The following is a 12,697-nucleotide window of genomic DNA, read 5'->3' as shown; positions in this document are numbered from 1 at the left end:
AACATATGGAACACACAAACAAACAAACTGAACCAAATTTAAAAAAAAAAAACTGCAAATAGATGGAAAAGAAATCCAAACATAAGTATTGTAAACGTTAAAAATCAGAATCGGGTCAGAATTGGACACACAAGAATGACACATGGATATTTGATGGCAAAAGGCGACCCACCAATTACAATTAAACACGTCATCTTCGAAGAATGCAAAATACATGAAAAACTAAACATAAGCCATGATATCGGAATAAGTCTTAGTTCAAATCCTAGAGAACAAAGTAAACATCATACATTTTTTCAAAGCAACACAAATTCTCCAATTACTATAAGATTTTAAAACGAACAACTGTAATTGTTCATTTTTATTTTATTTTTTTTATACATGTTGTATAAAATGTATACATATGAATATATTTTTCTTTTTTATAGTATAATATTAAATGTAATGTTAATGGCCTCAGATGTTGAAGCAGAAATTGTTAATAATTTCAAGATCAATAAAAAAAAAAACACGTTTGGTGGCTTGGTGTGACGCGTGGTTGTACGCTCAATCTGCGAAAATGCACTGAGCATATGACCGGCTGCTGTTGCTAGCTTCCGGATGGGTGACCACCAGCTGGATTTCTAGCAACAAATCCTTCAATCCTTGCCACGCATACACAAACACGTGTTACAACCCTACCAACTCAAAAACTTATAAACAAAAATATACCAAAATAACCCCCACCGTTTCACCCCATATCCAATGGCTTAATGTTTCCGTGGGTTCCCCTCTCCAAAAAAACACGTTTGTATAAGATAATTATTGATATCATTACATGGTGGTTATTGAAGATAACTGAGAGATAAAATAATGAAAATACAGGTTTTACTATTTTAAAAACACGAGCACATAATATTATTATCACTAGATAATTATTTTTCTAATAATAGTAAAATACCTGCGTTAATTAAAAATAATAACAAAACAACTTCGTAACAAAAAAATAATCTTGTTATTTAAACTTGCATGATTCAGCGGTATTTGAAATTTCTTTATATATTTTTTTTAAACAATACATAACATATTAATATTTTTAATTTGCTAATATTAAATTGTTTGTCTATTTATATATGTATTATATATTATATATTATAATAAAAATATTTTATATAAGTATCTATAATAAATTATATTTAGTAGTAATAATAATAATAATATGTTTCTCCTGTGATTGAAAACGGTACTAGTAGGGATTACCTACCGACCTACCATAAACTTATGCTAATATTTAATAATCTAATATTTTCCGACTAAAAAATAAAATATGATCTATATTATGATCTGTTCCCAACATTATTTAATTTGAAATATAATTTTTAGATTCTGATTGGAGCGAGGAATGTATTTATTTTTTTATAAGTAGGAGAAAAGCATGTACGCTGATGGAATGTCAGTTTAATTGTATTATAAATATTATTATAATTATTCAAATTGTAATCTATATATTCGACATTTTTTAAGTGGTAATTCGTAGTGATTAATTGGTTCATTAATTCTAGCATTTGTTGCTATCATTAGGATTAAACGTTGATGATGTTATTTGCTTTCCTTTACAAATATTTCACATTTAAAAGCAATTTCTGTAGGTTTCTATCATTAGTTATATTGTATTTTTCATCTAAAATTACTTTTGTTCCATATTTTTTCTTCAAATCTGTAGACATAGAGATAGTTTAATGGACCAATAAGTAGCACATAGCGTTTAAATAATAGTATAGGTAGGTACTCGTTAAAAAAGTATGCTTTACGTCTTCACGGTTTATAAAAAATAATTATTTTTAATACTTATCGAGTTATGATGATTAAAAAGTTTAAAATTTTAAACAATCGTGATTTTTTAGAATAAGTAGAATGAATGGTATATACTAAGGTGTTTAATTTAAAGTAAATAAATTTAGGTATAGTGTTTAATTCTGAATTACTTAAATTTTATTTTAAAAAGATAAACATTACATTTTTTTTAAATTGGTATTGTTTAGTAATAGTTACGTATGCGTCTGTATACCTTAACTACGAAAACATTATAACAAGATATACAAACAATTTTAAATTTTAAATTACTCATAACTCCCTTTTAAATTAAAATATAATAAAAAGCCTACGAGATGCCCTAGATAATAATCTTGCCTTTTATTTGTATAATATAGATCAATAAATTCACTCTAAATTTTAAACTAACGGAGCTAAACGTGATCTGCTCAGTGTAAAATTTGTTATGCTACGACGGAGACAACACATGCGGGCGTGGCGTCCTCTTAAAATTGAATTTCAATATAATATGACGTTATACCGAATAAAGTAATAATCATTTCTTAAACATAACGCCTGGTAGTATACTTAATACTTATATCCAACGCACTGGTTTAACTGGATGAAGTTTAACATATATGTAATAATATAATATATTATACAGATGTTTAACATTAAACTAAACATTTTAAGATTGTCCATCATCAAGTTAATGATGCATGCTGAATGAGAAATAATTAAAATTTTTTAGAACTTATTTAAAACGTATTGATTTCACTATACAATATATAATATAGTATACTTTGTTAGTAATTCCCTTGTCGTAATATTAATGCACTACCGGTTAAATCATTGAATTTCACATTTGGGTAACGAATTGATCGGTTGAAAACTTACTGGAAGGGAAATCATTTAAGTGGTTTGTTTGGCTGTTTCCGAAATTTCCCCTACATTTAATTAACATAATTATTATTATGTCGAGACGATATTATGTCACGTCAAAAGCAAATCAAATACGATGACGTGCAGTGTGTGTGTGTGTGTGTGTGTGTGTAAATTCTTATATTGTAATATTTGTATTGCTTGTTGTTGTATAGAGAAGAACTTTTACACAGCTGTTTGGCAGCACACAAGACGCAGATACAAGAGAAATGGTATGAGTGAGAGTGGAAGGGAGAGGGTGTATGTGCACACGCGCGTGAATGAGAGAGAGAGCGATCGTGAGAAAGAAGAGAGACCTCAGACCACCACGCGCACGCCACTGTTCAGTGTTCGTCAGTCGTTTTATGTGTACTGTACACATTGCACACACGGTGCACGGTGAGAGTTCCGATAATCTGTGCGTACACGACAAACAGTCGAGGACTTTGTACGTCTCTATTATCGTAGTTGTAATACTACATCATTGCATTAAATTAAAATCATATTTGCTTAAGAGTACCTATATAGTTTAGTGTTTTGAACGAGATATTAAAAACATTAAAATAGAATAAATAGTAAAGAAAAATAGACGGATTATCCACTGCGCCAGAATGCCACTGTCACTTAAATCTATTTGGAAAGGAAACTCGAAACATAAAAGTAAGTCAAATTATTTTAACGCATCAAGTGCGTAATTAATATTTGCTAAGTATAAAAGTGTATAGGTAATACCCAATTTTTCAAATAAAAAGTCTTAATGTGTTTTATTAGGTACCTCTGAGATTTAGTTAAAATCACTTTATTCCAGTAATTCAAAAATATTCATTTAAATAGATCATTATCCATGTTTATAATTATAATAAATGATGATATTTAAAAATTGTTTATTTATTCATAAAAATGTTTTTGTGTAAAATTACTTTATTAAAACAGAATACCCTACTAATTTTAGTACAAATTTTTCTTCGACAATAGATATTGCATTTTTTTATGTGTTGCACTTTATTAGGGAATATGTTCTTTTCTAACATTTTTTTTTTTTTTTTTTTTATCATGTAACTAACATAAGTATGAAAATATGCTGAAATGGCTTAAAGTTTTTTTTTTTATGATTGATAAAGGAAATATTGAATATTACAGTTAACATAGTATGTGTTATTAAATCGCACTGTATATTGTATTCGTATGACTTATTCTTCAGGGGGAATTAAATCACGTATATTATATCATTTCTAATTACTGATTTAGGTGATGATTAAAATATTCGCATCATCTGCAGATGAGTTTTAATTTAATGCATTCAAGTATTAAAAAAATAACAATAGTTAAGTGCTATTCCTAGTAGTTACTTGTCATGAAAAATTGGACGATCATGCTACTATACATAGGCAATTGAGTGTTTTTATATAATAGACACGTTTTATTCGTCTGCTATTGTGTCCCACATGTAATACATACAACAACATGGTGGTAAAAATGTTTAGTGACTCAAAGGCTGTCGAATTTATTGACATCAACACTCAGCAACCATAACGTCACACCATTCAAACCACGAAATATAATAGTTTTTTTATTAAGTTTAAACATGTTTCAACAACTGAAATTTACTACCTACGTATAATTATTGAAAAATATTGACGATATGTTACTCCAAACTAGCAAAACAAGAAAATTGGTTATAGTGTGGTAATTTAATTTTTTTTGCAAGCCACACTTGAGGGACTATGATGACATTAATTTTCGTGCTCACAGTTTCGCATAGTAATTATTATAATTGTAGGTCGTATGATAGAGCCCTAAATAATTGACTATTGTTATTATATGAACAATTTATGTATAGCGACACTTGTACTTGTTAGGTTTATTTTTGCAAATATTTATCACCTGCGGATATCTAATTTTAATACATACATATGTATATCACATACTATCTAAATTTTTTTTTAAATATTTTGTTTCAAGCAACAACGCTGTTTAGATAATATATGCTAAAGTGTATGTACTGCATACAAAATACACATAACTTAGGTACTTATCTTATAAGACATCTGAGTATATCTAATATGAATTCTAGATTCCCTATTAAGATACAGCACATTTTCTAATAAAAAAAATATTTTCTTAAAATACTTTCGTAATTATAATAGTAAAATTTACACTGTATACATTATCTTAGTTAGACCTAAATAATAAGACCCGCGTAATAAATTTATTAATGTTGATAATATTAAATGGTTTAAATAACATATATTTTTTGAAAAACTAACCAGATTTTAATTTTCTTAATTAAATAATCATCTGTACTGTACCTACTTATATTTAATAACCTTTAATATCAATGATTAACGAGAATAGTAAGAACTATTAAACAATGATAGTCTTAAATTACATTTGATATTTTAGGAATAATTAGGAATTGTTTATTAATGAAACTTAAATACTGATAAGTGTATCAAGTTATGCATACGTTTTTAATATTAAGCATTGGTACGACATGTTACGTAGGTAGCCTGTACTCTGTACCTAGTTATAAAATTATACTTAGGTAGGTACCTATGTTTTATGAACAAGAAAAGGAGCTAACGGAACAACTTTTTAAATTTCCATTAGTTTTTGTGTTTTAAGAGTTTCATGAGAACATAATAATATTATTATTCAATTACGTAAGAAAAAAATAATGTATTTTGGTTATTCTGTTAGGATCGTGTGGTGCAATAATTTGTACCAAATCGGTATTAACATAATATGCACTGTACTTAAAAATAATTTTTTTTCAAGTTATAAATTCTAGTTTTAATTTTTAACTATTTTGTGGGAATTAATTCTATTTCTACGTTTTTTTTTTTTTTTTTTGAAATGAGAAAAACGTTTGCGCCTGTTTCAGGTATCTAATCAAACAATTGAACAATGATATCATTAAACTTCTCGGGAAAACAATCGGAGAGAAACTATGATTCTCTTTGAACTGAATAAAAACATAATATAGGAAAACAAAAAAAAATTAATCTATTTTTTTTTTTTAATGTACGCGTTGTCAGTGAACACAAATCTATGTTGGCAGTGTTGAATCCAGACAATTTTTCTGGAGGGGGCGCTCACTTTTTTTTCATTGGTGAATGGTGATAGTCATTTTAGTATTATGAATTATATCTATTAATAGGTATAGTTATTCTTATTACAATTTATAATTTGACATTTCAAATTTATATAAAACTACAAAAGTGGCTTGGTGAGGCGCGGTGGTCGTAAGCTCAATCTGAGAATCGGAAACTAGAGGAAGTGAAGAAGAAGGAGGGACTAGAACTAGATCTCTAATGCCTTATTGTTACCTTATTAATATTACCCATACTACTAATTACTAATATTTACCATATTAAAACTCTAATGCATAGCAACATATCCTTGCCATACATACACAAACACGTGTTACAACCCTACCCACTTAAAAACCTACAAACAAATATACAAAAATAGCCCCTACCGCAACACCCCACACCCAATGGCCTATATTGCCGCGGGTTCTCCTTACAAAAAAAAAAAAACTACAAAACAAATTATTTTTTTTAAATTTTTAAATCAATCAAACATTATAAATCGTATTACCTATTATTATTATTTATTGCAATTCAGAAATTATATATATTTAAAAAATTACAAAATAAATTAGAAACCTATTAATTATTTATATTTAAATTAGTATTGTGCATACTATATCGCCCCCCTCCCCCTGAAGTATACCTGAATTCAACACTGTATGTAGGCCGTCGTTTTGTTTTATTGTAAGTTTCAGCTGTGCCAGACATGGTACCTAGTAAAAAAGCGAAAAGGGATATTTCTCATTACATCGAAAGATATTTTACTTTTAATAGGTTTAATTTTATAAAGTGATAGCCGATAGGCATAGGCTGATACAAAATTGCAATTAAATTGTTGAAGTAATCATCATTACGCGTACGGAGAAGAAAATATAATTGTGTTATTATACGATTTATAGAATGTGTCTCGGTTTAATGGATATTTTTAGTTTCTTCAATAGTTCAATACGTTGTGAACAATATTATTTGTTCTTTAATAAAATGTATTTAATTCGTATAGAATTGCTCGTACAAAATAGTCTATACTATAAATACTATATTTAAAGTAAAAGATTTTAACATTATATTTTGTAGCTTTAAACTCTGAAACTGCCTTTAAACGTGTCTCTACGCCATTTAATGGTTTAAAAAAAAAACTCAGATGAGTATTTTATTAAGACCGATGTATTATTGACATGTTAGCCATCACGAAGCTATTCGATGGCAATTTAACATATAATATCATTATTGACTGTGCAATCCATGCCACAGATTATAATATATTATATAGACAATAAATACCGTTACATGTTTTCATATTATAGGTGTAAAGTATAAACCAACAAAAACATTGATTATTTGACAAAAAATGAAGGTACCTTTAAACATATATCAGTTGCATATTACCATATCAGTAGGAGCTTACAGTTATCGGTGACACGAATACAAAATACTATATATATATATATATATATATATATATATATTATATGAATGGACGAATGGTCATACACAAAACGATTTATATAGGCCCAAAGAGTTCAAACTATATGCGACTGTAGTCGTGTCAAACTTACATTATTTTGAAATCGTGATAACTCTAATATGGCGCGTATTAAGTGGCGCCATTGTGACTATTAACTAATCAATAAAATATTACTAGCTGCAATTTTCATTGTACCTACAACTATAATAATAATAGTATTATTATACATTATAAAGGTATTTTATTTTTTAAGAATCTTTTTCTGAAACGTTGTTTTCTCTTCACATTATTGTAAATGTGTTTTATTATATACTTGTAATGTGACGACTAGTCATTATTATAGCTTGTGGTATATTGTCAAGAAATAGAACATTTTTATATGTTTTAAAGAAATTACGAAAATTCGATTCGTGAGCACTTCTTGACACTTATAGAATATTACAGTGCTATTACCATAACGTATTACCGTTTAATGGAAAATAATAGATAGGTAACCATCAATAATGCAAGTACCTACCTACTCGTGTTGATAACCCGGTCAGCAATAAAGTGAAAATAAGTTACAAGTTACAACGGATTGCGTTCAAACGTTTTTTAAGTCATCACGTCCGTATACGAAAAATACACAAAAAAAAATCTCGCTAGAACATTTTCAATTTATTACCATAATTAACCATTATAATGATTATTTATAATAATATATTTATTATTTACTGTTTTTTCGACCCGATATAAAACGGAGCGATTTGTGGCAGCGGAAATAAACAAACAAACCATAGTGATGCATCGCATCAGTGGTAGGGCAATAAATAATAATAATCAAAATATAATTATGTGTCCATTTAACGTTTTTACGTCCTTTTTTTGTCCTGCATTCAATGATAAAATTTATTTATCATTTAAACTAAAGTACAAAGTGTTTTTGTTTTTATCACTTTAAAACAAAACAAATAAATACACATATATTTACTCTATATAGGGATATACGAGTTTATACATTTTTTGGTCATTAAAATAAATTATCGAATTTAGTATTTAGGTAGAAAAAAAAATAAGTAGATAGTGGATATGAGTATAATATCGGGAGAAAATGGCCGTTTTGAGTAAAAATAATGTACAAACGACTTTTCAATTACGCGTGAATAAATCAATATATATTATACTGTATTATATTGTATATGATTGTATCAAAGAAGAAATGTTATCTGGGTCAGTGTTATATACGACTTAATATTATTATTAGTTTATTATTCTCACTACGGGAAAAGCCGCGTGATGGCTATATAGATTATAGTAAAAAAGGCGTATGGGCCGGATGAGACATTTTTATGATAACTACACATTTGACTCATAACCGGTTTTTCTAGTCGTATGGCGTCAACAGAATGATTTTTTCCTATAAATGTTGAAAAAAAATTAGAAAAAATTATATAGGTACCCAGACGGCTGCATCCGAGTTCCGTCCCAATTATAAAAATTGAATTTTTAGATATACTAGTTCCGTCCAGGGTTTTTTTGACGGATATACCAATTCCGTCCCGTGTCAAATCGAATTTAACAATATCACATTATTTAGATATAAAGATAATATGATATCAGTTACCGCACAAAATAATCGAATTTAATAATATCATATTATTAAGAAATAAAGATAATATGATTTCAGTTATTGAACTAAATAAACTTTTCAGTCGTTATTTGTGCGTGTCCGTGCTTCGTTAATATATATTAAAAATGGATAGTCTACAATATATGTACAGTGAAAAAGGTAAAATGTTAATTATTAAAAATGAATTTAAATTTTGTTTTCACAAAGAGCTGAATAACGATATTGAACGATGGAAGTGCATTCGAAAACAATGCAAAGCATATATAAAAATTGGTAAGATAACTAAATTTATAATAATTAAAGAGTGGATATTTAGGTTCTTTAATGCTTAAAATATAATGCTAATATTTTCTTAAAATCACTAAAATATTCACCAAATATTCATTAAACTTGTAAATATGCAGATATATGATTTTTTTCTAAAATACCTCAATAAAAACAATTAATAATTGTTAAACACCATTCAACAGGTTCAAAAAAAGAAATTGTCTTTGAAAATTTAGACCACAGCCATGATAAAACCGAAGAAACTAATTTAAATCGTCAAAAACTTAATAATAAATTAAAAAGAAAAGCTGTTGATGATATTTGTGAAAAACCAGCTAAACTTATTCATAAAGAACTTTCTAATCATGATATTAATACTATTACCTCTAATGATATAGACTTAATTAGAAAAAATATACATCGTGCTAGGTCATCCATATTATCAAAATTACCCACAACCATTGAAGACGTTCATGAACTATTGAAACAAATTACGATACATACTAATAATGACGAAAAATTTTTAATTATGAATGATCCAATTACACACATTATTATGTTTACTTGCAATACAAACTTATCTCATTTAAGCAAAATTAGTACTATTTATGTTGATGGAACCTTTAAATGTTGCCCAAAACAATTTACACAATTTTTTACTATTCATGGATTAAAAGAACCAAACAGTTTTATTCCACTAGTATTTTTTTTACTGCCAAACAAAGCAAAAAACACGTATGAACATGCGTTTAAATTTTTATGTGCAGAATGTGATAAGCTCCAGTTACAATTTACACCACAAACCATTTACGCAGATTTTGAAAGTGCTATACATACTGCTGTTTATGCAGTTTGGCCAGAGATAAATTTAAGAGGATGTCGATTTCACTTAGGGCAATCATGGTGGCGTAAAATTCAAGATCTTAAATTGTCCACTTTTTTTAGAAATGATAATTCTGAGATTGGTAGATTTTTAAAGTACATATTTGGATTGCCATTTTTAACACCAGACGAAGTAGGTGATTTTTTTGCTTCTGATCTAATGGGAATCAAACCAGTTGATGAAAAAATAGATTTATTTTTGGATTACTTAGTTGATAATTATATTTCACCTGAATCTACTTTTCCACCTCGTATATGGGCTGAATTTTCACATAGTACTTTACGTACCACAAATAACTGTGAATCATTCCATTCTAAATTCAATGGAATGTTTTATCATGCCCACCCAAATATTTATCAGTTTATAGAAGCTTTAAAATATGTTCAACAAGATTCCTACATCAAATTAAGAAGCAGTATAAAACGAAGAAAACCCATATTAGCTAAAGAAGATTTTATTAAAGAAAAAATGTATGAATACAGTTCAGGTCAAATATCACGATTGGAATTTGTAAAAAAAATATCCTATAAATTCAATCCAATTACAAATTTGTAAAAATGTATGTTTTTTTACTATAAATATGACGTATATATACTTTGACTATTTAGTATTTACTGAATTTTTAATTATTATTATAAATGTATATAACATTATGACCAATAAATTATGAAAATGTATTAATAATATGAATACTTATATTTTTTGTATGCATTTTATAACAATTTTTATATTAATTATTACGACTAAATTATGAAAATTATTAAGGACGGAATTAGTATATACCTTTTTCTAACTGGGACGGAATTGGTATATACCTTTTTTTTAACAGGGACGGAATTGGTATAAAAAAAGGTTCTCGGGACGGAACTCGGATGCAGCCACCCAGACAATTTGTTTTTATTTTATAAATAACAGTTTAATAAGCAAATTATCACTGGTCATGGTTCATAGACCTAACCACCCATGTTAAAATAATCCTATTGAAATTCTCCTGCAGAAATGTATAATATGTATGTATACTTGTATAAGTTTATGTAGGTCTATATAGTTTATCTATGTACCTATAGTGTATACACTACATAGCATATTAGGTATATATAATTAGTATAAATATAATTTGTTTTCTCCGCACTAGTTGGAATTAAATGTATATAGTATAAACTGTATATCATATTTAGTTTAAAAGTAATTTTAGACTGTTATGTATTTAAATATTTAATTAATATCATTTAAATTTGTTTTTTCAAACGATTTATTCATTTAAAAAGACTTACAAATTGAATTGTTGTCGTTATTTTTTTTATTTTTTTTTTTTTATTCTAGAACTTTACAATCTATACTAAGTATAATAATAAGCATTAAGCATAACGCATGTTTTTTTAAAACTAAGTGCAGTGGCTTGAGTAATTTGAAAGAAGAACCAACCAGTAAACGCACTTCGATGTGAATTTAAAAATTATTTAGGTACCAACCTATTTAAGTAAAATTGAATTTATTTCAGAAAAAGCAATGACAATTAATATTAAGTTGTAAACATTTATAATTTTACATTGTTATAACTTTCTGTAGGCTAATAACCTAAGCTGTTGAAGCCTTTTCATTAATTTAAAAAAAAAAAAAAAAATTAATATTAAATAAGATCGTTGATTATTTATTGTTGTGGTAGTAGGCATAGGCATAGCGTTAAAAATTTATATAGGGGGGGATATATTCTTTTTTAAACAAAGGGTGTTTCAATTTTTATATATGGACAAAATTCTGAGGGGCTTAACATAATTCTAAGGGGAGCAATAGCACCCTCAGCCCTCCCCTCATTCTAGGCCTATGTTGGTAGATAAGGAAAATATACATTGTTTTGTTTGAGAGGATATTAATTTTCAAAACATTTTTATTTAGCTAGACAATGATCGAGTAATAAACTCCATGTAATATTTTGTTCTCAAACGTGATACGCAAAACATTGGTACCTAATATTATATACTAATACTACTATAAATCATTATTGGCTTATGCTATTACGCTTATTAAAACATAATGTACTGTCAACAGGTGACAGGCTATAGCTTACATTATACATTACATTACCTGTATAATAGGATATGTTTTTAATAATATTTCATTACGTAGTAAAATTATTCTTAAACATGATGTGAATATGCATACAATGTATGATATTTCTAATAGGGGTTTTCGCATTCGACTGCATATTGCATAATATGTGTAGATTGATCACAGGGTTGACCTATAGATTGAACCTATCTCCCCGGTAGATAATAAGTTTGATTTTACAAAATAAATAAAATTTGTTTTACATAAATTCATCGAATAACTATCAAATTAATTCATTTTTTTCAAAAACTATTTGTATCAACTCAATTTAGATAACACCAGTAATGCCAGAGCAACGTCTATATGATGTGTTAGCAGCGTTGTTAAATTGTTTTAATATATTACCTATGCTAATTAAATCACTAGATTACCTTGAATGCATTTTGTAGAAAACGCGAAGTTCAAACGTATACTTAGTATAATGAGTGTTGAACTATTGCGTCATAAATTATTATATTTTATTTATCAATTAATACTAATATACTAATAAAGAAACTTTCTGGTTCATTATTGTGTTGTTTTCAATTTTTACAGCAGTAACTTTTTGGAAAATAAGA

At 27.4% G+C, this 12,697-nt stretch overlaps 1 protein-coding gene across 1 annotated transcript in view; it reads left to right on the top strand.

Moving 5' to 3' along the window:
- The first annotated feature begins 3,054 nt into the window (after window positions 1-3,054).
- The window catches only part of LOC107169110 (low density lipoprotein receptor adapter protein 1-like), a 32,257-nt gene continuing 22,614 nt past the window's right edge, over window positions 3,055-12,697 (top strand). Inside the window, exon 1 of the mRNA XM_089220006.1 lies at window positions 3,055-3,372. Within this exon, the coding sequence (XP_089076132.1) occupies window positions 3,324-3,372 (49 nt within the window). The 5' untranslated portion in view covers window positions 3,055-3,323. The remainder of the gene's footprint in view (window positions 3,373-12,697) is intronic.

This window comes from Diuraphis noxia, unplaced genomic scaffold (genome assembly GCF_037042655.1).
Source record: "Diuraphis noxia isolate RWA-SAM2 unplaced genomic scaffold, SU_Dnox_SAM2 contig0002, whole genome shotgun sequence".
In the NCBI taxonomy this organism is placed as follows: domain Eukaryota; kingdom Metazoa; phylum Arthropoda; class Insecta; order Hemiptera; family Aphididae; genus Diuraphis; species Diuraphis noxia.
This window is presented reverse-complemented; position numbering and strand designations above follow the sequence as displayed.